General features: G+C 54.4%; 1 protein-coding gene across 4 annotated transcripts; it reads right to left on the bottom strand.

Annotated features, from left to right (window-relative positions):
* Window positions 1-1157: 1157 nt before the first annotated feature.
* On the bottom strand, window positions 1158-27835 carry amdhd2 (amidohydrolase domain containing 2). Of its 4 annotated transcripts, none has more exons than XM_063059433.1 (13): window positions 27696-27763; window positions 26109-26213; window positions 22487-22623; window positions 21178-21317; window positions 20575-20629; window positions 19106-19318; window positions 14595-14683; window positions 12779-12923; window positions 12385-12492; window positions 9980-10048; window positions 7828-7929; window positions 5658-5759; window positions 1158-1700 (listed from the first exon to the last, which is right to left on the bottom strand). In XM_063059433.1, the coding sequence occupies exons 2-13, from the start codon at window positions 26189-26191 to the stop codon at window positions 1576-1578; spliced, it is 1368 nt and encodes a 455-aa protein (XP_062915503.1). In that variant the 5' UTR covers window positions 26192-26213; window positions 27696-27763; the 3' UTR covers window positions 1158-1575. The 4 variants fall into 4 exon arrangements, with proteins under 4 accessions (XP_062915503.1, XP_062915502.1, XP_062915501.1 ...); XM_063059432.1 differs by lacking the exon at window positions 27696-27763 and adding an exon at window positions 27594-27688; XM_063059431.1 differs by having other exon boundaries at window positions 1159-1700; window positions 27714-27835.
* Window positions 27836-27865: the final 30 nt, after the last annotated feature.

Here is a 27865-nt window from a genome sequence, read left to right as displayed (position 1 = left end):
GGACAGTAAAAACTGCCAAGAGGATCACTGGGGTCTACCTCCCCCCTATTTGTGACATTTACCAGGAGTTTTGCAAACAAAGTGCCTGAAGCATTGTTGAGGATCCCTACCACTCATCCCACAGTCTTTGACCCCCTACCGGAAAGAGGGTGGTACAGGAGCATCAGGACTAGGACTGTCAGACTGGGTAACAGCTTCTCCCCTCAGGCTGTGAGACTAATGAATACCCTGCCACTGCTGAGCTGTTTACTGTTTACCTGTGCTATGCACCACATGCACTTTGAGTTATCTTTATTAACTTATTTGTGGGCACATGGCCAAGTGGTTAAGGCATTCAACTTGTGACCTGAAGGTCGTGAGTTCAAGCCCCAGCCGAGGCATCGTGTTTTGTCCTTGAGCAAGGCACTTAATCACACATTATTCCACGACGACACCGGTGTCAAGCTGTATGGGTCCTAATGCCCTTCTCTTGGACAACATTGGTGTCGTGGAGAGGGGAGACTTGCAGCATGGGCAACTGCCGATCTTCCATACAACCTTGCCCAGGCCTGCGCCCTGGAGAGTGAAGACTTTCCAGGTGCAGATCCATGGTCTCGCAGGACTAACGGATGCCTTAAACCTGTGGTAATATTTGAGTTTATCTGCTGTGTGTGGTACACGTTTTGCGGTGCACCATGTTCTGGAGGAATGCTGTTTCCTTTGGTTGTATTTATCTACAGGCAGATGACAATAATCTTGAACTTGAATCAGCTGGGGCTGAGAGATGCAGAGTCACCACACATGGGGGGGGGCGCGGGGAGAGGATGCTTCTGCACATCTGGTGGGGCTCCAGATGTTCATCTGTACCAGGTGATGTGGAGAGCGGCTGGGGAAGCAGGGAGGATGACCGAGCGGCTGGCCACACACGGTCAATGTGTGGGAGAGGGGGAGGGGGAGAGAGTGAGTTTGTGTGTCTCTCTCTCTCTCTCTCTGAGGGCTCGCATGGAAGTGTGAAAGGAGCCAGGAACATCTCCCGTGGGCATGCACACACCCATGGGGTCTCTCGTGTATCCACGCACTACCCCCACTCACCCACACTACACCCCAAATGTTATATAATTTCACCTTTAATGGAGCAAAAGATTTCAGTCCAGTTGGATTAAAAACAAATCCCCCCCCCCCCCCGTGCACAAACAGTCACTGTCCTGGTAGCTGGCTTTCTGGGTGGGTCTCAGACAGGTCAGGTTGTCCCGGATGGGATGGGGAGAAATCTGTGTCCCTTTAGGGTGGGGGTGATCCTGACCCCTGCTGCCACAGTCGAACTAAATCCCACGCAGATGACCCGGTTTAAACTAGGCCCCAGGCAGATGACCCGGTTCGAACCAAACCCCAGACAGATGACCTGTGGGGAGGCTTGGACCAGTCTTGTCTCCAGGTCCAGTACACAACAGGCTGGAACGCCACCAGATGCAGGGAATTTTATCCCAAAAGTTCAGCACATTCCGAAGTCCCACCCAGGGAGCAGGCCTGTCTCCTCTGCAGACCGCACGGTGCCAGCCCAGCACCTGCCCGCTGTGAACCAGTCGCTTCTCTGCGTTACAACACAGGCGTATTGGCCTCCTGGTCTCCCGCTCTCCCGGCGGGCCCACGGCCTTCCCACACCAAATCTCCCGCGATGTACGTGGCCTGCACGTTTAGCTGCTCGTCCAGCAGAACCAGGTCTGGAAAAGAAACCAGCAGCAGTTTTAACCCCTTGCTGCCCACTCGCCCCTAGTCAGGGAATAATCAGCATGGAAACAGACCCATCAGCCCAACGCAGCCATGCTAACCCATAAACACGAGATTCTGCAGGTCGAGTCGTAGGGCACTACAGAGCAGAATCGATACCCCTCGTTCTATAATTTTGTATACCTCGAGCATTCCGGGAAATCGAGTCCTAACCCTATTCAACCTTTCCCTATAACTCAGGTCCTCGAGGTCTGCCAACATCCTTGTAAATTTTCTCTGAACTTGTTCAATTATATTTACATCTTTGCTGTAGGTAGGTGACCAAAACTGCGCACAATACTCCAAATTAGGCCTCACCAACTTCTTATAAAACTTCAACATAACATCCCGTCTCCTGTACTCAGTACATTGATTTATGAAGGCCAGTGTGCCAGAGGCTGTCTTTACAGTGCTGGAGGAACGCAGCAAGTCAGGCAGTACCTATGGAGCGGGATAAATACTCGACGTTTCGGGCCGAGACTCTTCATCGGGGCATAAACTAGACCCACTTGCCTGAATTTGGCCCATGTTCCTTTAAGGCTTTCCCTCCATCTATCGCCCTTTGGCCCACGATGCCATGCCAAGCTAATTAAACCATTAATCAAACCAACCACGATGATCTCACGGCCAAGAAAGCTTAGCAATGCATCCTGCTTCCTCAGGAGGCTAAAGAAATTCAGCATTGGTCTGGATGCATAAAATAACTCTGCTGAATGTGACCCTGAGAAACTGCAGAGCAAATCACAGAAACCCGTCAGAATAATCAAAACCCAGCCACCCCGATGTCCTCCCTTCTCCCCTCTCCCGTCAGAATAATCAAAACCCAGCCACCCCGATGTCCTCCCCTCTCCCGTCAGACAGAATAATCAAAACCCAGTCACCCCGATGTCCTCCCTTCTCCCCTCTCCCGTCAGACAGAATAATCAAAACCCAGCCACCCCGATGTCCTTCCTTCTCCCCTCTCCCATCAGACAGAATAATCAAAACCCAGTCACCCCGATGTCCTCCCTTCTCCCCTCTCCCGTCAGACAGAATAATCAAAACCCAGCCACCCCGGTGTCCTCCCTTCTCCCCTCTCCCATCAGAATAATCAAAACCCAGCCACCCTGATGTCCTCCCTTCTCCCCTCTCCCATCAGAATAATCAAAACCCAGCCACCCCGATGTCCTCCCTTTCTCCCCTCTCCCATCAGACAGAAGATACAAAAGCCTGAAAAAACGACAAGGACAGCTTCTACTCCACTGTTATCAGACTCTTGAACAGAGCTCCGAGAGGGTAAGATAGACTATTGACCTGACAATCTGCCTCATTATGATCTTACACTGTCTGCCTGCACTGCACTCTCTCTGTAACTGTGACTCTTTATCCTGCATTGTTACTGTTTTACCTTGTTCTACCTCAGGGCACTGCGTAATGATCTCATCTGTGTGAACAGTATGTCTGTAGGAGTTTGTACGTTGTGGGGGCTGACTCCCACGGGTTGTGTACGGATTAGGGTTAGTAAGTTGTTGGCCCCCAGCACATCCTTGGCCAGTGTTAGTTACTGTAAACTAAGCCTTTCACTGCGTGTTTCAGTGTACAAGTGATATCTCATGAACCTCCTGGGTGAACCAGGAAAGGGCTTCAGCAAGGCATCAGAGAGCACTTCATTCTGACTGTCAGAAAACAGCTCAGCAACACACACAAAACGCTGGAGAAACTCAGCATTATGTTGTATGACATCATGTGCTGTGTCGTATATTATTACGTGCTGTTGTATGTATGACATCATTATTATGTGCTGAGTTGTACATGCTGAGTTGAACGCTGGAGAAACTCAGCATTATGTTGTATGACATCATGTGCTGTGTCGTATATTATTACGTGCTGTTGTATGTATGACATCATTATTATGTGCTGAGTTGTATGACATCATCATCATTATGTGCTGAGTCGTATGACATCATCATCATTATGTGCTGAGTCGTATGACGGGTTATCATGGTCTTTCCATGACCATGACTGGCCTTGGCAAATTTTTCTCCAGAAGTGGTTTGCCATTCCCTTCTTCTGGGCAGCGTCTTTACAAAACGGGTTACCCCAGCCATTATCAACACTCTTCAGAGATTGTCTGCCTGGTGGCACATAACCAGGACTCGTGATCTGCACCGGCTGCTCGTACGACCATCCACCACCTGCTCCCATGGCTTCACGTGACCCTGATCGGGGGCTACACCTTGCCCAAGGGTGACCTGCAGGCTAGCGGAGGGAAGGAGCCCCTTACGCTTCCTTTGGTAGAGATGTATCGCCATATCTCCACCTCACCACGCCAGTATCTGTGCAGGGGAGTAAACAGTCAAAGGTTTGGGCTGACACCCTTTCAGGAGCTGACTGTGGCTAAGAGCAGTTCAGGGTTCGGGGGAGGTTGGAGGGCACCAGACAGACTGGGGTTCAGAGGGCTGGGAAATTAATGCAGCCTCAGTTCTTGTTGGCCTTTGATTCCAGCCCTCAGTGGACACCTCTCACAGGCCAATTAATTTCAGATCAACACTTCTAATTAAACCTAACTTCTGGAAGACACAGCAGTAATTAATGTTGGTGGATGTTAAACCTAGACAAGTGTGAGTGAGACGAGGTGGGGAATTCACGAGGGTGAGGTTTCACCAAAACATGACAAAGCCCCAATATTAGAAAACAATCCCAACGTCCCCTCGGGGGGCCGAGTGTGAGGGAGGTTAAGGAGGCAGTGAGAGGAGAGGGTGGGGATTGAGGAAGAGGTTGGGGTCGTGGGTGTGTGAGGGTGCGGAAAATGAATGGAAAAGGGTGGGGGTGTGGGGGTGTGAGGGGAAGGGGTGGGAAAGAGGGTGAGGATGGCAGTAGAGAGTAGGGGCAAATAAGGGTCCAAAAATTCCCGAGGTCCTGACCCCCACAGTCCAATAAAGACCAGACACGGGTAAACTCCAGGTGTTGGTCAATTGTCAGTACAGAGAACTCAACTTCACAACCAAGAAAACAGGGGTGAATTTTAATCACGAATCCCCCCCCACACAACACAACGGTGATGTGAACTGTTACCCCTCCCCGACACAACACAACGGTGAGTAGATTATACTTGCTTTGTCTGTCACCAGCACATCACCACATTGAAACTCAGTGGAACGTGTTGTTTGTGGAAACGACCCACACAGTGTGCGGATGGGCTGGGGTCAGGCCACCACGTCACATCACCACAGCTCGATTGCCCAAAGAGCACGCCCACGACTTACTAACCCTAACCCTAACCCCTATGTCTTCGGCGTGTGGGAGGAAACCAGAGCCCCCGGAGGAAACCCACACGGTCATGGGGAGAGCGTGCAAACGCCCCACAGACAGTGACAGTGTCAGGAACGGAACCCTAATCCCTGGCGTTGTCTTGCTGCCTCACTACTGTGCTCCAGCGGCTTGGTTTTACCGCTGACTCCCTCCCTCCCTCCCTGTTGCTTTGGCCTTGCGGACACCGCACCGGTGACCCCAGAGTCCATCAAACCACAAGACACCGGAGCAGAATAAGGCCATTCAGCCCATCGAGTCTGCTCTGCTATTCCATCATGGCTGATTTATTATCTGTCTCAACCCATTCTCCTGTCTTCTCCCCATAATCTTTGACGCCCTGGCTAATAAACAGCCTAACAACCTTTTTTTTAAATCTACCTCCACAGTTGTGTGTCGCTATGACCTCCACAGATTCTGGCTGAAGTCATTTCTCCTCATCCCTGTTTTAAATGGACGTCCCTCTACTCTGAGGCTGTACTTGTCAGCTTTCTCCAACACTCCCTCCAGGCAACATCTGGTATCTGTCTGCCTTCAGCGAGCCCGAAACCGAGAGGGCTCGCTCTGGTCTGCCCCCCTCCCCTGCCCCCCCACCGTCTCTGGGATGGGTTCTGCTCTCTCACCTGCGTCGGAGCCGTAGTCCAGCGTCCCCTTCCTGTCCTCGATCCCCAGGAGCTGGGCAGGGTGCAGTGAAGCGGCCTCCAGAGCTGCCTCTGCCGAGCAGCCTGCAGGGAGGGCAGAGTCAACTCAGTACAGAGGAACATCTCGACGGTCCGACGGCCTCGCTCTCACACCCCCGCACTCACGATCCGAGTGCCCCGCAATTCCAGGACCCGAACACGGAACGCCACAGCACAGTACAGGCCCTTCGGCCCACATCGTTGTGCTGACCCTTTAAGGTCAATCTAACCTTTCCCTCCCATGCTTCTGAGAAACAGAGACCTCGCTGTCTTCCCACAAGTCCAGTCGCGCCACCGAACATTTCCCTAATCCGAGAGAAGCCTCTTCAACCCGAAAAGCGACTCCCCCGGTAGGGGAGGGATCACAGACCTCACTGCAGAGAGAGATGAGCCAGTTTAATGCCGGGGCATTAGATATGCACGTGGATGGCAGAAAAATGGGGGGTTACACAAGAAGGACAATTTTATAGCAGTCAGTTAACCTGCCAGCCCAGATGTTTTTGGACTACGGGAGGAAACCGGAGCACCCGGAGGAAACCCGCGCAGTCACGGGAAGTCGTGCAAACTCCTTACAGCCAGCAGTGGGAACCGACCACCTATCATCTGACGCACATCACCCCCACTGGGGCACCGGCCGCTGACAGCAGCTTGCCAGTCCCGGGCACTTTCGGAATGTCCCCGGGTGTAACCCATCTTGTCAGCTCCTCATCTCCTGAGGATGAAGTCTGGGCGTTCCTGTAGCTCTGGGGCTGCGAGACCCATTGCCCACCCCTGCTCCTCCATCAGCCGGGCTGGGCACTGTCCACCTATCACCAACTCCAAGTTCAGTTTTACCCTGCCCACTTCTAGAACTTTCAGGTCCACAACCGGATGAGATAAATTTAGGTAATGCTAAATTATTTCCTTATAATATTCCAACATTGTTAATATTACCTAAAGAGTGAGGTGTACTCACGATCTGAATGGGTAGGGACGTCCACATCAGAATCAGGTTTAATATCACAACTGTATGTTGTGAAATTAGCGAGCTGTCTCTGTCTTGTCCCCACAGGCAGGCAGTATTGCCACAGGGGATTTATCCCCAAGGGACAGAGATCAGCAGCGTCTGGGAGGGGATGGGGAGACGGAGACGACAGTGTCTGGGAGGGGATGGGGGAGACGGAGACGACAGTGTCTGGGAGGGGATGGGGGAGACGGAGACGACAGTGTCTGGGAGGGGAGGGGAGACGGAGACGACAGTGTCGGGGATGGGAGACGGAGACGACAGTGTCTGGGAGGGGATGGGGAGACGGAGACGACAGTGTCTGGGAGGGGATGGGGAGACAGAGACGACAGTGTCTGGGAGGGGATGGGGAGACAGAGACGACAGTGTCTGTGAGTGGGGGAGGGGGAGACGGAGACGACAGTGTCTGGGAGGGGATGGGGAGACGGAGACGACAGTGTCTGGGAGGGGATGGGGAGACGGAGACGACAGTGTCTGGGAGGGGGAGGGGAGACGACAGTGTCTGGGAGGGAAGGGGAGACGGAGACGACAGTGTCTGGGAGGGGAGGGGAGAGGAGACGACAGTGTCTGGGAGGGAAGGGGAGACGGAGACGACAGTGTCTGGGAGGGAAGGGGAGACGGAGACGGAGACGACAGTGTCTGGGAGGGGATGGGGAGACGGAGACGACAGTGTCGGAGGGGGAGGGGAGACGGAGATGACAGTGTCTGGGAGGGGGAGGGGAGACGGAGACAACAGTGTCTGGGAGGGGATGGGGAGACGGAGACGACAGTGTCGGAGGGGGAGGGGAGACGGAGACGACAGTGTCTGGGAGGGGGAGGGGAGACGGAGACGACAGTGTCTGGGAGGGGGAGGGGAGGCGGAGACGACAGTGTCTGGGAGGGGGAGGGGAGACGGAGACGACAGTGTCTGGGAGGGGATGGGGAGATGGAGACGACAGTGTCTGGGGGGGAGGGGAGACGGAGACGACAGTGTCTGGGGGGGAGGGGGAGACAGACGACAGTGTCTGGGAGGGGGAAGGACAACCCTCGTTCCATAACCAAGGTGCAGCTGACAAGCTGGATATCTCGGTCGCCCGGTGGTTGCTGTGATGCTGCTACAGTCCCACTGACCCGGGTTCATTTCCCGCTGCTGTCGGTAAGGAGTCTGTACGTTCTCTCCGTGCCATTTGAAGCCACATCTCCCAGCTGCCGAGGTCGAAGTCACTGTTGCACCTGGAGAAAGAGGGAAAGATTCGCAGAAGATCCCTCCCTCCCCGTATGCTTCTCAGGATGTACGTGGACAGTGCTCTCCGCCTGGTGAGACCAGACTCCTGAGGCACGACACCAGAAAACTTTGACAGACTTGTACAGACGCACAGCGGAGAGAATCCCGGCTGGTTGGGTTGCATCATGGCCTGGTATGGAAACACCGATGAAAACGGCTACAGAAAGTGGTGGATAAAGTACAGTCCATCACAGGCAAAACCCTCCCCACGACTGATCACGTCTACAGGGAACACTGTCACAGGAAAGCAGCATCCATCATCAAGGACCCCCTCCCCCACCACTATCCCTTCTCACTGCTGCCATCAGGAAGAAGGTAAAGGATCCTCATGACCCACAGCACCAGGTTCAGGAAGTCATCACCTCTCAACCATCAGGCTCCTGAACCACACGGGATAAACTTCACTCAGCTCAACTCCACAACCTGCAGACTCACTTTTTATTTACAGTTCATGCTCCCTGCATTATGCTTTTTATGCGCAGTCTGTTTTCTTTTGCACATTGCTTGTTTGTCTGGTTATGGATAGTTTCTCTGTTTTGTATTTTTTCCCTGTGAATGCCCGCAAAAACAATGAATCTCGGAGTTGCATACGGTGACATACACTGACTTCGATAATACATTTACTCTGAGCTTTGCTCTGGGCTCTTCTAACGTGTTGAGCCCAGGAAAGTGCAGACCCACGCAGTGATATGCCAATCCACCTGTGCACAGCAAGATCTCACAGAGACAGCCTTGTCAGTGGACAGTTTCTCTAATTTGACAAACATTTCCCAGCACCACCTCCTCACGACCGACAGGGTACAGCTGGAAACTGGTGTAACGTCCCCACTGAAAGTTTGGTGGCCCCCGGCAGTGCAGAAGACAGGCCATCAGGAGAGGGCCAGGATTTGAACCATCTACCTCCGGGTCCACGGAGAGACGGGACACTGCCCAAAGCCCCTTGCTGAATCTGGGCCCAGGGCGCCCTCTGGTGGAGGAGGCCTGGCACTGCAGCCAAGTTGACTCACTGCAAATCAGAACCGGTGGCTTACCTCGCAAAATTTGTTGTTTTGCAGCAGCACTATAATACAATACCTTAAAAAAACTATAAATTACAATAAGAAATATATACACATACATTTCAATTAAATAAGTAGTGCAAAAGAGGGCAAAAAATATTGAGGTAGTGTATGTGGATTCATTGCCCATTCAGAAATAACCATATAATATAACCATATAACAATGACAGCACGGAAACAGGCCATCTCGGCCCTCCTAGTCCGTGCCCAACTCTTACTCTCACCTAGTCCCACCGACCTGCACTCAGCCCATAACCCTCCATTCCTTTCCTGTCCATATATCTATCCAATTTAACTTTAAACGACAACATCGAACCTGCCCCAACCACTTCTGCTGGAAGCTCGTTCTGCACAGCTACCACTCTCTGAGTAAAGAAGTTCCCCCTCATGTTACCCCTAAATTTTTGCCCTTTAACTCTCAACCCATGCCCTCTTGTTTGAATCTTCCCCACTCTCAACAGAAAAAGTCTAACCATGTCAACTCTATCAATCCCCCTCATAATTTTAAACACCTCTATCAAGTCTCCCCTCAACCTTCTACGCTCCAAAGAATAAAGACCCAACTTGTTCAACCTTTCTCTGTAACTTAGGAGATGTTATGATGGCAGAGAGGAAGAAGCTGTTCCTGAAACATTGAGTGTGTGTCTTCAGGCTCCTGTATCTCCACCCTGATGGTAGGAATGAGAAGTGATCATGTCCTGGGTGATCAGGGTGCTTACTGATGGATGCCTCCTTTCCTGAGGCCTTGCCCTTTGAAGGGGTCCTGGATGCCGGGGAGGCTGGTGCCCATGATGGAGCGGACTGAGTTTACAACTTTCTGCAGCTTGTTCCTGTTCCGATGCCGGGCAGAAACCCCTCCATAGCAGACGGTGACACAACCCGTCAGAGTGCCGTCTGCGGTACATCCCCTCCCTCCCTCCCCGCCACAGAACCAGCTCACCTGCCGCCTGTCGCAGATGCCGCACGCACATGTCCATCGTGGCGATGCTCCCACACAGCGTCCGGGTCCCTGCAGGAGTCAGGGGACAGAGGTCAGGGGTCATTTCACTGACTGGGGTCGGGGGTCACGGTCAGCTGACCACAACCCTTGTCTGCATGGCCACTCATTCCCTCCACACCTTGCCCCCACCCACACCCACTCATACCCTGTACCCTCAACTCCTCCCCACCCCACTCACATATCGTACATCTGTCCCCTTGGCTATATCACCTCCTCCTGTTCAACCCAGCTTCCCTCTTGACCTCATGAAAGCACCCCAGGATCCCGCAGCACCTCCTTCCTCCCCTGGTACTTCTGTCAAAGGCACGGATCCCCCCTGGGCTGGGGTCGGGGGTCAGCTGGAACTTCAGGTCAAGCTGCTCGACCCGGGATACCCGCTTCTTGGTCGAACCTCACGCGTATTCCTTGCAAGAGAGTCGGATGTGATCTTTGCCCACGTCCCACCAGAACCTCAGGGAGAGGAAACCCCTCTGCTCTCCCCTCCAGGCTTCCCAGAGCAGCCACAGCAAGACCCTGAATGGCCATCATCCAGCAACCAGTTGTTGAAATGGAGCTGGAGGTGAAGGTGCACGTTATAGAGGGTTAAGGGGTCTATCAAAGACCCCTTCCACATTTATGCCCCAATTCAGGGCAGGGGCACCTCTCTTAGCGGAGCACAGGTAGAAAAGGAACTTTTGGTGCATCTTACTGATCCCAATACACCCTTACCCCCACCCACAGACACAGCCATGAGAGATAACATCTCCTCGGCACTCAGGGGTCCCACGGTACCGCACTGCACCCCAACTTTTATCTTTAAAGAGTTATCAGTCTGAAAGGCTCTACACGAGTTCATTCACCAGAGGCCACGGCTCCTGTGCAGGAACTAGACCCGGCCATACTGGGGCGGCACCCGGCACGTTAAAGCCCCATAGAGTCAGAACTCAGACTCAGCCATTACACTTATCAGTCTTTCACGCAGCAGTTCCAAGAGAGACAGGATCGGAGTCTCCTCCAGACAGGGAGTCTGCGCGATGAAACTCCAGACAGGCAGGGAGTCTGCGCGATGAAACTCCAGACAGGCAGGGAGTCTGCGCGATGAAACTCCAGACAGGCAGGGAGTCTGCGCGATGAAACTCCAGACAGGCAGGGAGTCTGCGCGATGAAACTCCAGACAGGCAGGGAGTCTGCACGATGAAACTCCAGAGGAGATTTCTGTGTGCGGAGCTGGGTTACTCTGAGTGAAAATCAAAGATTCTCCGCAAAGCCCTTTGTCCGGTCGTCCCGGGTTGAGCGCTCCAGCTGGGAGAGGGCTCACCGACGTTAACAGCCGGAGAAATCCGTCCCAGCTCCCAGTAAGGTTTGCAGGCACGAGCCTTGGCAAACCACTGGCCTCTGTTGCTGCCCATGGCCGAGCAGATTCAACAAAATTCAGCAAAACAGAAGAGAACTGCTGCAGTCCTCTGCCAAAGATAAGCCAGCTCTCTCCTAAACGTTCCTCCATCCTCGTTGTTCTTCACACAGTGACACTGTCAGTACAGACCCCCCCATACAGAGCGACTCTCCCTCAGTACTGACCCCCCCATACAGAGCGACTCTCCCTCAGTACCGACCCCCCCATACAGAACGACTCTCCCTCAGTACAGACCCCCCCACAGAGTGACTCTCCCTCAGTACCGACCCCCCCCACACAGAGTGACTCTCCCTCAGTACAGACCCCCCCACACAGAGTGACTCTCCCTCAGTACAGACCCCCCCACACAGAGCGACTCTCCCTCAGTACAGACCCCGCTACACAGAGCGACTCTCCCTCAGTACTGACCCCCCCACACAGAGTGACTCTCCCTCAGTACAGACCCCCCCACACAGAGTGACTCTCCCTCAGTACAGACCCCCCCACAGAGTGACTCTCCCTCAGTACTGACCCCCCCTACAGAGCCCCCCCCACAGAGTGACTCTCCCTCAGTACAGACCTCCCCCACACAGAGTGACTCTCCCTCAGTACTGACTCCCCCCTACAGAGCCCCCCCCAGAGTGACTCTCCCTCAGTACAGACCCTCCCATACAGAGCGACTCTCCCTTAGTACAGACCCCCCCACACAGAGTGACTCTCCCTCAGTACCGACCCCCCCACACAGTGACTCTCACTCAGTACAGACCCCCCCTACAGAGCCCCCCCCACAGAGTGACTCTCCCTCAGTACAGACCTCCCCATACAGAGCGACTCTCCCTCAGTAGACCCCCCCATACAGAGTGACTCTCCCTCAGTACTGACCCCCCCATACAGAGTGACTCTCCCTCAGTACCGACCCCCCATACAGAGTGACACTCCCTACAGCCCCCCCCACCGAGTGACACCCCCTCACCTGCCACGTAGGCGTGCAGTCCCTCGATGACGATGTCCTGCTGACCCAGGCTGTGTTGCCCTGACGGCAGGCCCATGGCCATGATGGCGTCCGTCACCAGCACCAGACCTGCCGGGGAGAAGCGGCAGGGTGGGAGGGGACCCTTCCACAGGCCGGCCTCGGCGGTGGGGGGGGGGGAATGGAGAGGGGATTGATGGCGTGGATGTTGGAGGGTAGGGGGTCAAGGGAAGGGATACATGGAGAGAGGGTGGGATTTGGGGCCAGTCTGTGGGAGGAGGGGCCAGGGGAGGGGTAGGGGTCTGATATGGGTAGATGGGCCAGGGTTACGAGGGGGTGTGTGTGCGGCTGGAGAGTGCCCGCAGGAGCCAGGCGGTGACCGTCTGCGGTAGATTACCTCGGGGGTGGGCCCTGTGTGCGATCCTGAGGGCTGCCGGGTTGGTGTGGATCCCGTCAGCGATCATTCCGTAGAAGACGCGGCGATTGGCCGGGATCTGGTCGCTGGTGAGCAGCCCCACGATACCAGGGTCCCGATGGTGGAACTGCAGGAGCGAGAGACAGAGGCCTGAGAGTGGAGCAGAGAACAGCAACCCAGGGGCAGGGGGAGCGGGGAGAGAGCGAGGGGGGAGTGGGGAGAGAGCGAGGGGGGGCGCGGGGCCGGAGCGAGGGGGGAAGCGGGGCCGGAGCGAGGGGGGAAGCGGGGAGACAGCAAGGTGGGGAGGGGGGAGAGAGCGAGGGGAGGGGGGATTGGGGAGAGCGAGGGGAGGGGGGATTGGGGAGAGCGAGGGGGAGGGGGGATTGGGGAGAGCGAGGGGGAGGGGGGATTGGGGAGAGCGAGGGGGAGGGGGGATTGGGGAGAGCGAGGGGGAGGGGGGATTGGGGAGAGCGAGGGGAGGGGGGATTGGGGAGAGCGAGGGGAGGGGGGATTGGGGAGAGCGAGGGGGAGGGGGATTGGGGAGAGCGAGGGGGAGGGGGGATTGGGGAGAGCAGGGGAGGGGGGATTGGGGAGAGCAGGGGAGGGGGGATTGGGGAGAGCAGGGGGAGGGGGATTGGGGAGAGCGAGGGGAGGGGGGATTGGGGAGAGCGAGGGGAGGGGGGATTGGGGAGAGCGAGGGGAGGGGGGATTGGGGAGAGCGAGGGGGAGGGGGGATTGGGGAGAGCGAGGGGGAGGGGGGATTGGGGAGAGCGAGGGGAGGGGGGATTGGGGAGAGCGAGGGGGAGGGGGGATTGGGGAGAGCGAGGGGGGGGATTGGGGAGAGCGAGGGGGGATTGGGGAGAGTGAGGGAGGGGGGATTGGGGAGAGCGAGGGGAGGGGGGATTGGGGAGAGCGAGGGGAGGGGGGATTGGGGAGAGCGAGGGGAGGGGGGATTGGGGAGAGCGAGGGGAGGGGGGATTGGGGAGAGCGAGGGGAGGGGGGATTGGGGAGAGCGAGGGGAGGGGGGATTGGGGAGAGCGAGGGGAGGGGGGAGCGAGGGGGGGAGGGGGGATTGGGGAGAGCGAGGGGGAGGGGGGATTGGGGAGAGCGAGGGGGAGGGGGGATTGGGGAGAGCGAGGGGGAGGGGGGATTGGGGAGAGGGAGGGGAGGGGGGATTGGGGAGAGCGAGGGGAGGGGGGATTGGGGAGAGCGAGGGGAGGGGGGATTGGGGAGAGCGAGGGGAGGGGGGATTGGGGAGAGCGAGGGGGAGGGGGGATTGGGGAGAGCGAGGGGGAGGGGGGATTGGGGAGAGCGAGGGGGAGGGGGGATTGGGGAGAGCGAGGGGGAGGGGGGATTGGGGAGAGCGAGGGGGAGGGGGGATTGGGGAGAGCGAGGGGGAGGGGGGATTGGGGAGAGCGAGGGGGAGGGGGGATTGGGGAGAGTGAGGGAGGGGGGATTGGGGAGAGCGAGGGGGCTGAGAGGGAGGGAGAGGGCATTGTCTACTGCCCCCCAGTAGTTCCCAGGAAAAGCTCCTCCCACAGCCCATTTCATGGGTCCCCATGTGGCCTCACTATTGGCAAGCAGGAAACATGGCTGTTGACTTGCACACAGCAGAGCAAGGTCAGGTTCCGAGGCATGAACCCTCCCAGATCCTCCTCAACCAGGGAGGGCTCTCGTCCAGCGCCTCGCTCGGGACTGTGTTCCCCACAACTCTCTTTCCCTTCTTATCCCCCACAACTATGTTGCCCGTTTCCACAACTCTCCTTCCAACCTAACTGCCCCTGCTCGACAGACTCACGGGCAACATGGCGTTGAAGAGGTGGGTGATGAAGGTGGCTCCGTGTGAGACGGCCGCCTCAGCCTGGGACAGGTCTGCCACCGAGTGTCCTGCCATCAAGAAAGAGCAACGTTTAAACACAGTCCCAAACCTCCCCTCAACTCCACCAAGAGTCCCAATCCCGGCTGAGGGTGGAGGGTTGGGTATGGAACGAGTGACCCCATCCTGTAAAAACCCAGAGCGACAGAGACACCAACAGAAGCTCCAAAGACCTCGTCCCCGGGAGGAAGGATCTTCGTCGATGGGCTACAGCTGGAAGACTGGCCCGGGACAGAGGGCTTCGGCCAGCTGCAGTTGGCGGCCGAGGCCCCAGTAGGGGCGATGGGCTTCAGAAGGGAAAATACCTCCTCTCCCTGCTCCCACTCCAACCACAGGGAAGGACCCCAGAGCACCCCTCCAAATCCTCAGGGTCAAGAGAGGGGTCGAGGTCAGGGATGGGGAAGGGGGTGTGTTGGAGGGAGAGGACAGTGAAGACTAATGGGTGAATGAGCAGCCGGCGCAGATCACAAGTCCTGGTTATGTGACCACTGATACCAGGCAGACAATCTCTGAAGAGTATTGACAATGGCTGGGCTCACCCGTCTTGTAAAGACACTGCCCAGGAGAAGGCAACGGCAAACCAGCTCTGTAGGAAAATTTACCAAGAACAGTGATGGTCCTGGGAAGATCACAATCGCGCATTCCATACGCACTTGATGATGATGTCAAATGACACGGCACACAATGGTGACGATGAATATTAGTAAACAGAAACCTATCACCTTCCAGCTTGAACCCTTCCCCCCACCTTATTCTGACTTCTTCCCCCTTTCCTTCCCAGTCCCGCTGAAAGATCTTTGCCCAAAACATTGACTGTTTATTTATTTCAATTGATACTGCCTGACCTGCTGAGTTCCTGTGTGTGTGTGTGTGTGTGTGTGTGTGTGTGTGTGTGTGTGAGGGAGAGGGGGAGAGGGGGAGAGAGAGGGGGAGAGGGGGAGGGAGAGGGAGAGGGAGAGGGGGAGGGGGAGAGGGAGGGGGAGGGGGAGGGGGAGGGAGGGAGAGGGAGAGGGAGGGAGAGGGGGAGGGGGAGGGAGGGAGAGAGGGAGGGAGAGATATGCTCTGGATTTCCACCATCAGCAGAATTTCCTGTTAGTATTCACATTCTAACCTGCTCTCAGTAATATTTATTTACTTATTTTAACATTTAAATTTGGCATGATTTGTCCTCTTTTGTACTTTGGCTGCTTGGCAGTCTTTGTTATGTAGTTCTTCACAAATCCTATTGTATTTCTTTATTTTCCTGTAAATATCTGCAAGGACATCAATCTCAAAGTAGTATATGGAGATATACAGACTCACTTTTCAGCTCACGTTCTGATACTTATTGCTTTTTTATTTATTACTATTGTGTTTTTCCTTTATAATTTCACAGATTGTCTTTTGCACATCGGTTTTCTGTCCCTCCTGCACGCAGTTTTCCAACAATTCTATTGTGTTTGTTGTACTTACTGTGAGTCACCACAAGAAAATGTATCTCAGGGTGACGCACTTCGATAATAAATTTACCTCGAACTCTGACGGTTCAGTCTACGTGGTTTGATAATAAATTTCTGTAGAACTTTGAGGAAATCAGGATGTGGATCGTGCTAGCGTAGTAATAGGGAACCGCGGACAAAGCACAGAAGCCATTGCTGGAATGTGCAGGGATCACACATTTCAGGAATTTCACCAATTATGTTATAACGTCCACCTATTGTGGCAATGGAAAGGTGCATTTGCTTTTAGACCTATGGATAATCAGTTTACTCCTGAAACAAGATTGTTACCTGAGTATTTCAGTAAACACAGTTGTTATCAAAAGGTGGCTTTATTGGTAATAAAGGGAAGAAGGATCTTGGCCCAAAATGTTGACTGGTTTTTCCCTCTCCATAGATGCTGCCTGACCTGGTGAGATCCTCCAGCTTTTTGTGTATCCCTGACACCCAGTAAGTTCTCCCCCTACCCTTTCTCTGTTTTCCATTCCCCTCTTACGTCCTCGCCTCACCCTCACCTTTCACCCCACCTTCCCATCCTGGCTTCTTCCCTCCACTTCCCTTCCACTACTGAAGAAGGGTTTTGGCCTGAAACAACTGTTTATTTCTTTCCATGGACGCTGCCTGACCTGCTGAGTTCTCCAGCATTCAGTGTGTGTTGTTCTGGATTTCCAGCATCTGCAGAAACTCTGTGTTCATACCTGCTGTATAACTGTGGATTAACATCGATTTGCACTGGGGAGAGATTTTGTTGGACTAGACAGAATGAGAGATCATACACTGACAGACTGCACATCATGAAATTTGTTTCTGTAAAAACAGCTCAATGCGAGGCACGGTTTACTACAAGTTACAATATAGTGCAAAAGACGAATAGTGAGGTGGTGTGCCCAGACAGGGTGTGTTAGAGGGTCAGTGGGGTGGAAGGTGCCCAGACAGGGTGTGTTAGAGGGTCAATGGGGGGTGGAAGGTGCCCGGACAGGGTGTGTCAGAGGGTCAGTGGGGTGGAAGGTGCCCAGACAGGGTGTGTTAGAGGGTCAGTGGGGGGGTGGAAGGTGCCCGGACAGGGTGTGTCAGAGGGTCAGTGGGGTGGAAGGTGGCCGGACAGGGTGTGTCAGAGGGTCAGTGGGGTGGAAGGTGCCCGGACAGGGAGTGTCAGAGGGTCAGTGGGGTGGAAGGTGGCCGGACAGGGTGTGTTAGAGGCTCAATGGGGGGTGGAAGGTGCCCGGACAGGGTGTGTCAGAGGGTCAGTGGGGTGGAAGGTGCCCGGACAGGGTGTGTCAGAGGGTCAGTGGGGTGGAAGGTGCCTGGACAGGGTGTGTTAGAGGGTCAATGGGGGGTGGAAGGTGCCCGGACAGGGTGTGTCAGAGGGTCAGTGGGGTGGAAGGTGGCCGGACAGGGTGTGTTAGAGGGTCAGTGGGGGGTGGAAGGTGCCCGGACAGGGTATGTCAGAGGGTCAGTGGGGTGGAAGGTGCCTGGACAGGGTGTGTCAGAGGGTCAGTGGGGTGGAAGGTGCCCTGACAGGGAGTGTCAGAGGGTCAGTGGAGTAAAAGGTGCCCGGACAGGGTGTGTCAGAGGGTCAGTGGGGTGGAAGGTGCCCGGACAGGGTGTGTCAGAGGGTCAGTGGGGTGGAAGGTGCCCTGACAGGGAGTGTCAGAGGGTCAGTGGAGTAAAAGGTGCCCGGACAGGGTGTGTCAGAGGGTCAGTGGGGTGGATGGTGCCCGGACAGGGTGTGTCAGAGGGTCAGTGGGGTGGAAGGTGCCCGGACAGGGTGTGTCAGAGGGTCAGTGGGGTGGAAGGTGCCCGGACAGGGTGTGTCAGAGGGTCAGTGGGGGGTGGAAGGTGCCCGGACAGGGTGTGTCAGAGGGTCAGTGGGGTGGAAGGTGCCCGGACAGGGTGTGTCAGAGGGTCAGTGGGGTGGAAGGTGCCCGGACAGGGTGTGTCAGAGGGTCAGTGGAGTAAAAGGTGCCCGGACAGGGTGTGTCAGAGGGTCAGTGGGGTGGAAGGTGCCCGGACAGGGTGTGTCAGAGGGTCAGTGGGGTGGAAGGTGCCCGGACAGGGTGTGTTAGAGGGTCAGTGGGGTGGAAGGTGCCCGGACAGGGAGTGTTAGAGGGTCAGTGGGGGGTGGAAGGTGCCCGGACAGGGTGTGTTAGAGGGTCAGTGGGGGGGGGGTGGAAGGTGCCCGGACAGGGTGTGTCAGAGGGTCAGTGGGGTGGAAGGTGCCCGGACAGGGTGTGTTAGAGGGTCAGTGGGGTGGAAGGTGCCCGGACAGGGAGTGTTAGAGGGTCAGTGGGGTGGAAGGTGGCCGGACAGGGTGTGTTAGAGGGTCAGTGGGGGGTGGAAGGTGCCCGGACAGGGTGTGTCAGAGGGTCAGTGGGGTGGAAGGTGCCTGGACAGGGTGTGTTAGAGGGTCAATGGGGGGGTGGAAGGTGCCCGGACAGGGTGTGTCAGAGGGTCAGTGGGGTGGAAGGTGGCCGGACAGGGTGTGTTAGAGGGTCAGTGGGGGGTGGAAGGTGCCCGGACAGGGTGTGTCAGAGGGTCAGTGGGGTGGAAGGTGCCTGGACAGGGAGTGTCAGAGGGTCAGTGGGGTAAAAGGTGCCCGGACAGGGTGTGTCAGAGGGTCAGTGGGGTGGAAGGTGCCCGGACAGGGAGTGTTAGAGGGTCAGTGGGGGGTGGAAGGTGCCCGGACAGGGTGTGTTAGAGGGTCAGTGGGGGGGGGGTGGAAGGTGCCCGGACAGGGTGTGTCAGAGGGTCACTGGGGTGGGGGGGGGGAGGAAGGGGAAACAGATCAGCCAGGATCGAAAGGTAGAGCAGACTCAATGGGCCGAATGGCGTGAAGCTGCTCCTGGAAGGGGGGGGGTGAAGAGACGGTATGACCCCACCCTGACCTGCTGTAAGCTCGCAATGGTTCCCCATCACCCCCTCACCCTCTGCTCTTCGGCCGGGCGAGACCCTTACCCAGCGAGAGCCGGATCCCTCGGCTGACCAGCTCCTCGATCACCTCGGCACTGCGCTGCAGCTCGGGCGCCAGGGTGACGATGACAGCGTTGTCCAGCGAGCCAAAGGTGTCCAGCAGGTCCTGGAAACCTTGTTTCTCAAACGTCCGCAGGTGGTTCTCAGGGTGGGCTCCCTTCTTCTCCCGGCTGATGAACGGCCCCTCCAGGTGCAGCCCTGGGTAGACCAATACAGACGGGACCAGGTGTTTGAGCAAACTTTCCTGTGGCAGGGACAAACACCACACACAAAATGCTGGAGGAACTCAGCAGGTCAGGCAGCGTCTGTGGATAAGCATTTCGGAACAAGTCCCGATGAAGCATCTCGGCCCGAAACGTCGACTGTTTATTCTTTTCCATGGATGCTGCCTGAGCTGCTGAGTTCCTCCAGCATTTTGAGTGAGTTCCTCTGGATTTCCAGCATCTCAAGTTCAAGTTTAATTGTCATTTGTGAGTATACAGCCAAATGGAACATCTTTCCTCCAGGACCAAGGTGTGAAACACAGCACAGACATCACACAGAGCACAAGGACAACAGCAGGAAATCAGTCACCAAAAATAACACAGCCCAAGTCCCGAGCGTCATGGCCGGCAGATTAATGGTGCAGAATATCTTGTGTCTAGGGGCAATTCACGAAGTGCTGGAGGTGCTAGAGGAGGGTTGAGTGCTGTCCGTGGGAATTAAACTGTTACAGTTCTGGGTTGAAAATCGTTTTCTTCAGATTTATCACATGTACATCAAAACACACAGCGAACTGAGTTAATTATGTTAATTATGCAACTTTACCCAATCCCCCGCCTCGCCCAACCCTCTGCCCTCCCCCTTCTTAGCCAATCCCCTGCTCTTCCCCCCTTCTCCTCTACCTCTTGCCCAATCCCCCTGCCCTCCCTCCCCCTCCTCAGCCAATCCCCTCCCCTCCCTCCCCCTCCTCAGCCAATCCCCTGCTCTTCCCCTCCCTCCCCCTCCTCAGCCAATCCCCTGCCCTTCTCCTCTACCTCTTGCCCAATCCCCTCCCCTCCCTCCCCCATCTCAGCCAATCCCCTGCCCTTCTCCTCTACCTCTTGCCCAATCCCCTGCTCTTCCCCTCCCTCCCCCTCCTCAGCCAATCCCCTGCTCTTCCCCTCCCTCCCCCTCCTCAGCCAATCCCCTGCCCTTCTCCTCTACCTCTTGCCCAATCCCCTCCCCTCCCTCCCCCCATCTCAGCCAATCCCCTGCCCTTCTCCTCTACCTCTTGCCCAATCCCCTGCTCTTCCCCTCCCTCCCCCTCCTCAGCCAATCCCCTGCCCTTCTCCTCTACCTCTTGCCCAATCCCCTCCCCTCCCCTCCCTCCCCCCATCTCAGCCAATCCCCTGCCCCCCCCGCCCAATTCCCCCACTCTGTCCAGAGCTGGAGTGGTCAGGGTGGAGTAATCCTCAGTGACCCAGGCCACTCACCGAGAACCCCCGCTCCACCCGGTCCTCCCTCCTGCACCTCGATCTGAGGAATCACCTGCAAGGGGGTAGACAAATTCAGTTTCACAAAACAGCTGAGTTCGATCGGATTATTGATCCACATCCGGTTTCCAGCAACACTCTGCTGGAGATACATTGGCCCCCTGCCACACCTCCAACACAATTCACAACCTCCAAGACCCCCGCCCACTCCCCACCCACAATCACTCCCTCTGTGGCTGCTCCTCGTACTCGTCTCCTCGCCCTGCACCCCCTCCAACTCTGGCCCTCCCCTCCCCCAATCTTTCCCTTGCCCCTCCCCACTCTACAGTCCCCTCCCTATCAAGCCACCGGTCTCGGTCATTTATTCTACGTTGATTTAGTTTCAGCATGAATAGGCCATTCCAGCCCACGCTACCCAATTGCACCCGACATGATCAATGCCCGTGGACTGTGGGAGGAAACCCACGTGGTCACACGGAGAACGTACAAACTGCTTACAGATGGCGGCGGGAACAGAGCCCGGATCACTGTCAATGCAATAGCCTATTGCTAACCTGTGTGCTACACCTTCCCTCCCAGTAGGCTAGGCAGTGGGCCGCTCACCTGGTGATACACGGAAGGGGGAGAGGTGATGATGGTGGGGCAGAAGGAGGTCACTCCTGTGGACAGCAGCCTCTTGGCGACGGAGGAGACACCCTGCTTCATGTTGGCCGAGGCCGAGGAGAAATCGAACCCGTAACCGCCTGGAACAGACACCAATGATGCCGGCAGAAAGCTCCACAGCCTACAAACACCACATTCCCCCCACGACTCCCCTCCCTTCACAGACAGGTGTGCGAACTCCACAGCCAACAAATACCGCCCCCCCCACCCAAGCCCCTCCCCCTTCACGGACAGCTGTGCAAGCTGCAGCAAGGGAAGAGTTAAATTAAAGCGCTGATTGGACCACACTTGGAATATTGTGTTCAGTTCTGGTCGCCTCATTATAGGAAGGATGTGGAAGCTTTAGAGAGGCTGCAGAGGAGATTCACCAGGGTGCTGCCTGGGTTAGAGAGCGTGTCTTATGAGGATCGGGTGAGTGAGTCAGGACTTTTCATGAAGAAAGGCATGGACAGAGTGGATGTGGCAAAATTGTTTCCCATGATGGGGGAGTCTAGTACGAGAGGGCATGACTTAAAGATCGCAGGGCGCCCATTCAGAACAGAAATGCAAAGAAATTTTTTTAGCCACAGGGTGGTGAATCTATGGAATTTGTTGCCACGGGCAGCAGTGGAGGCCAAGTCATTGGGTGTATTTAAGACAGAGATTGATAGGTATCTGAGTAGCCAGGGCATCAAAGGTTATGGTGAGAAGGCGGGGGAGTGGGACTAAATGGGAGAATGGATCAGCTCATGATAAAATGGTGGAGCAGACTCGATGGGCCGAATGGCTGACTTCTGCTCCTTTGTTTTATGGTCTTTTCCATTTGGACTGAAAGAGGATGACAGTCGACCTGATAGAGGTGTAGAAGATGATAAGAGGCTTCTTCGCAGGGCAGAAATGGCTATCATCAGAAGGTACAATGTTAAGGTGATTGGAGGAACGTATAGGGGGATGACAGAGGAAAGATTTTCTTTTACACAGAGAGTGGTGGGAGCGTGCAAAGCCCTGCTGGGGGTTTGGTCGAGCCAGATACATCAGGGTCATTTTACAGACTCTTAGGCACAGTGGATGATGGAAAATGGAGGGGTGAGTCAGAGGGAAGGGTTGCATTGATCTTAGAGAAGGTTAAAAAGTTGACACAACAGGGTGGGCTGAGGGGACTATACTGTACTGTTCTATAAATCGCCGTGCCGTCAGACAGAGAGCAGACGCTTTGCGCAGTGGGGAGTGCGGAGGAAACCGGAACACGGGGGTCGAACCACATACTCACCATTAATCTGTGTGTCAATGAATCCCGGGGCAACGATACTGCCCTTACAGTCAACCTGGACATCGGCAAACCCCTTCTCATCGAAGAACAACTTCTCCGGGTTAAGGATCTTCCCCTCTCGGACCCATAGGTCCTCCCTTTGAACAGACACAAGCAGAGCAGGGCTCACGACAGCAAGACTGTTTAAAGAGGCATTTACACAGAACAGACAGGGAATGGACCAATTGCAGGCAGATAGGGTTAGTCAGATTGGTGTCAGTTAGCACAGACACTGGGAGCTGAAGAATGTAAAGCTGAGGCTTTATTGGGCATTGGTCAGACGTTTGGAGTTCTGGGCCCCTTATTTAAAAGATGTGCTGGCTTTGGGGAGGGAACAGAGGAGGTTCACGAAAATGATCCCAGCAATCGAAGCTTTAACATATGAGAAGTGTTTGATGAATCTGGGTCTGTACCAACTGAAGTTCAGAAGGGTGAGGGGGGATCTCATTGAAATCTATCGAATATTGAAAGGGCTGGACAGATAGATGTGGAGAAAATGTTTCCTATCGTGGATGAGTTCAGGACCAGAGGGCACAGCTTCAGGATTAAGCGATGTCCATTTAGAACAGAGATGAAGAGCAATTTCTTTAGCCAGAGGATGATGGATCTGTGGAATTCATTGCCACAGGCAGCTGTGGAGGCCAAGTCATTGGATATATTTAAGGTGAGGGTTGGTAAGTTCTCGATTAGTCAGGGTGTCAAAGGTTACAGCGAGAAGGCAGGAAAATCAGGGATAAAAATCAGCCACGATGGAATGGTGGAGCAGACTCCATGGGGAAGGAAAGGCCAGAGTGACAGGCGTCACGAAACAACTCGCCACGGTGACCGCCTGGATGGCGGGAAGCGATGAGCCTGTGGCAGACCGAGCTGTTTACTGTCCCCTGCTGGTTCATCAGCTTTAACATCACCGGAATATAACCATATAACAATTACAGCACGGAAACAGGCCATCTCGGCCCTTCTAGTCCGTGCTGAACTCTTACCCTATCCTGGTCCCACCGACCTGCACTCAGCCCATAACCCTCCATTCCTTTCCTGTCCATATCTTGTGAAATTTGTTGTTACTTGGCAGCAGTACAGTGCAATACATAATAACAAACTAAAAGCATTAAATATATACATTAAGTTAAATTCAACAAATAGTGTATAAAGAGATAAAAGAAATAGTGACGCAAACATGAGGAATTCTGCAGATGCTGGAAATTCAAGCAACACACATCAAAGTTGCTGGTGAACGCAGCAGGCCAGGCAGCATCTATAGGAAGAGGTACAGTCGACGTTTCAGGCCGAGACCCTTCGTCAGGACTAACTGAAGGAAGAGTGAGTAAGGGATTTGAAAGGGGGAGGGGGAGATCCAAAATGATCGGAGAAGCCAGGAGGGGGAGGGATAGAGCCGAGAGCTGGACAGGTGATAGGCAAAAGGGGATACGAGAGGATCATGGGCAGGAGGCCTCAGGAGAAGGAAAAGGGGGAGGGGGGGAAAACCCAGAGGATGGGTAAGGGGTATAGTGGAGGGACGGAGGGAGAAAAAGGAGAGAGAGAAAGAATGTGTGTATAAAAATAAATAACAGATGGGGTACAGGGGGAGGTGGGGCATCAGTGGAAGTTTGAAAAGCAGTGAGGTAATGTTCATGGGTTCAATGTCCATTCAGAAATCGGATGGCAGAGGGGAAGAAGCTGTTGCTGAATCGTTGTGTGCGTGCCTTCAGGCTCCCGTACCTCTTTCCTGACAGTAACAATCAAATGAGGGCATGTCCTGGGTGATGGGGCCCCTTAATGATGGAGTCTGCCTTTCTGAGGCGTTGGTCCTCGAAGATGTTCTGGATACTATGGAGCCTCGTGCCCATGATGGAGCTGACTAAGTTTACAAGTCTTTGCAGCTTATTCCGATCCTGTGCAGTCGTCCCATCCCAGGCAGCGATGCTGCAGCCAGTTAGGAAACTCTCCACAGTACATCTGTCTCGTGCAGAACAGTTTCCATCCCAGGCCGAGGTGCAACCCACCAGGATAGTTTCTACAGCCAAACCTTCTCGGAATGCCGACAACATACGTACAGTGTGGTTGATGCTCTTTAATCACTGAGTCCGTATGGAAGGACCAGGACAGCTCATACACACAGCGGATTTCTCTACATTCATAAACACAAGAGGTTCTGCAGGTGCTGTCGCTGTGATTTCCAGCCGATCAGCTGATCTGGCACTTTGCTGTCTCTGACAGTCCTACAACCAACTCTCACCAATCTCACTGATTAAAACACGGAGGAAGACTGAAATAATCGAGGTGAGTGCAGAGGGCAATCGAGTGTTTAGTGCCGCCTACCAGCTCCTCGCCGCTGGGGAAGATGTCTCTGTGTGGCAGCTTCCCGCTCGCAGGTCCCAAGCTCCTTGCATTTCAGTGATCTCTCTCTCCCTCGATGCTGTCAGCGGATGGGGCCTGAGCAAGGTTTAACCGATGCGTATTGTAGATTTGGACTCCAATTCAGGTTTATGATGTGCTCTAGTTCTGGATATACTTTTTTGTTACTACTTTTGGGCAATTTTAAAATTGTGGCAGCCTACAGATAATGAACACTGAGCTGAACTGAACTGAAATATGCCTTTTGATTTTGTGTTTTAAACTCATTGTGTTTTGTTGCCATTTGCCTGATTTGGTTTTTATGTGGGGAAAGTGGGGGCTGATGTTCGATGTTTTTCTTTGAACAGGTTGGCTCGGTTTGTTTCGTGGCTGTCTGTGGGAAGACGAGTCTCAGGGTCGTACACTGCATGCATATTCTGATAATAAACGTACTTTCAAACTTAAAGCAACACACACAAAATGCTGGAGGAACTCAGCAGGTCAGGCAGCATCTATGGAAATGAATGAGGAGTCGACATTTCAGGCCGAGACCCCTCATCAGGGCTGGAAAGAACCCAAGCCAGAATAGGGAGGAGGGGGAGGAAAAGGAGACCAGCTAGAAGGTGATAGGTGAGACCAGGTGAGGGGGAAGGTGGGTGGATGAAATAGAAGCTGGGGGGTAAAGACAGATAAAATCTCTCCAAACAAATTCTTTCTTCATCAGCCCTTTACCCCTTCCATCTATCCCCTCCCCCACCCACCCCTTCCCCCCTCACCTGGCCACATCTCTCCCCTCCCAGCTCCTTACTCCATTCCCCCTTCCCCACCCACCCCTTCCCCCCTCACCTGGCCACATCTCTCCCCTCCCAGCTCCTTACTCCATTCCCCCTTCCCCACCCACCCCTTCCCCCCTCACCTGGCCACATCTCTCCCCTCCCAGCTCCTTACTCCATTCCCCCTTCCCCACCCACCCCTTCCCTCCTCACCTGGCCACATCTCTCCCCTCCCAGTCCATTCTCCCTTCCCCCCTCACCTGCCACCTTGTACTCCCACCCCTCCCCGTCCACTCTATTGTGGCTTCTTCCCCTTTCCTTTCCAGTCCTGATGAGGGGTCTCAGCCCAAACCGTTGACTGTTTATTCGCCTGCGCAGGCACTGCCTGACGCTGACCTCGCCCAGCCTTTTGTACGGGTTTCTGTACAAGCTGCCCCACAATGTCAGTGAAGTCTGGGGGACTCCAGCCCACTCACCTCTGTAACTTGTGATCCTTCAGAATGTAGCAGTTCTTGAACTGGGTAATGGGAGCATCCGAGACTGACTTATTGGACGGCATTGTCGCAGGGAGACACAATACCCTACGGGAAATATTTCAGCTGTTAGGAACCGTCATGAGGGGAACAGGGCGAGACAGTCAGAAAGGTTTACCATACTGGTGCAGAAATAAACCGCTTCACACCCAAATTTCAATTCTTCCCCCAGTGCATTTACTGAGCATCCAAGTCACACACCCCTAACTTGGAAATGCCCCTCCTCCTTCCCTTTCTCCGACAGTCCACTCTCCCCTCCCATCAGATTCCTTTTCTCCAGCCCTTTACCTTTCCCACCTATCACCTCCCACCTGCCAGCTTGTACCTCTTCCCCTCGCCCCAACTTCTTAATCTGGCTTCTCCCCACCGCCTTTCCAGTCTCGGGTCTCGGCCCGAAGCGTCAACTCTACATCCCCCCTCCACAGATGCTGCCTGACTTGAATCAAAATCAGGTTTATTATCACTGACATATTTCATGGAATTTGTGGTTCTGCAACAGCAAGAAACAGTCAGATATGAAAAATTAAATATATAGTGCAAAAAAGATAGCAAAATAGTGAGGTAGAGTTCAGGAACAGAAATCAGACAAGTCCATAAGAAACAGGAGCAGAATTAGGCCATTCGGCCCATCGAGTCTGCTCCACCATTCCATCATGGCTGATTTATTATCCCTCTCAACCCCATTCCCCACCTTCTTCCCGTAAACTTTGACATCCTGCCTAATCGAGAACTTGTCAACCTCTGCTTTAAATATACCCAATGGCTTGGTCTCCACATCCACCTGAGGCAATGGATTCCACAGATTCACCACCTCTTGCTGAAGAAATTCCCCCTCATCTCTGTTCTAAAGGGACACCCTTCTATTCTGAGGCTGTGCCCTCTGGCCCTAGATTCCCCCACTATTGGAAACATCCTCTCCACATCCACTCTATCTATGCCTTTCAATATTTGATAAGTTTCAATGAGATTGAACACCACCCCCGCCCCCCCACGATGGCAGAGGGGAAGCAGCTGTTCCCAAGTCATAGAGAACATCACACCAACAGCACTGCCCAGGATTGCACCTTTTGAAGCGTCCACTCCACAATAATCTTGATTCTTTGAATACTCCTTTTGGAGAATTGTCTCCTTTAGGTTTAACCCTACAATAATAATAGTTCAGGGGCCAAATAAACTCCGTAATTGCTCTGTAATTCTCTGCAGTTCACTCCATTACCATTTTGACAGCCCTTTGGAGAGAACAGCGACCTTTACACCTCGTCAGCAGTTAATGAACCTGGAGATCAGGCACAAGGTTGCGGGCTCCTAAACTTTGTTTACAGTGACCACCACGGTAAAGAAAACCTCACTAAAGCCAAAACACAGTCCCTCGCCCACTGTTCCTTCTCTGTCCCATTCCTCTTCATCCGTTCGCTCCACTCCACAAACCTTCCCAGCTTTCTGGATCTCTTTATAATGTTTCAATGCATGAGACCGTTCAGCCCATCGAGTCCTTATCCACACCGCCGCTCTCCTTCCCCTCCAACCAACCTCTTCGGTGTTCATTACCTGCGACGCTCCCTCTATCACCCACACCCGGGGCTCCGTTCGCACTCGCGTCACATGACTCTCCTCCAGGTCAGCTGATCGACCAGGCACGTGTTCTCTTTCCTCACCCGCCGACTCCATGTTTGTTTGGGGCAACGGCAGGAAACATGGCG

The sequence above is a fragment of the Mobula hypostoma genome, chromosome 9, assembly GCF_963921235.1.
Source record: "Mobula hypostoma chromosome 9, sMobHyp1.1, whole genome shotgun sequence".
Lineage (NCBI taxonomy): Eukaryota > Metazoa > Chordata > Chondrichthyes > Myliobatiformes > Myliobatidae > Mobula > Mobula hypostoma.
The sequence above is the reverse complement of the archived record's forward strand: the minus strand, read 5'-3'. Positions and strand labels throughout refer to the sequence as shown.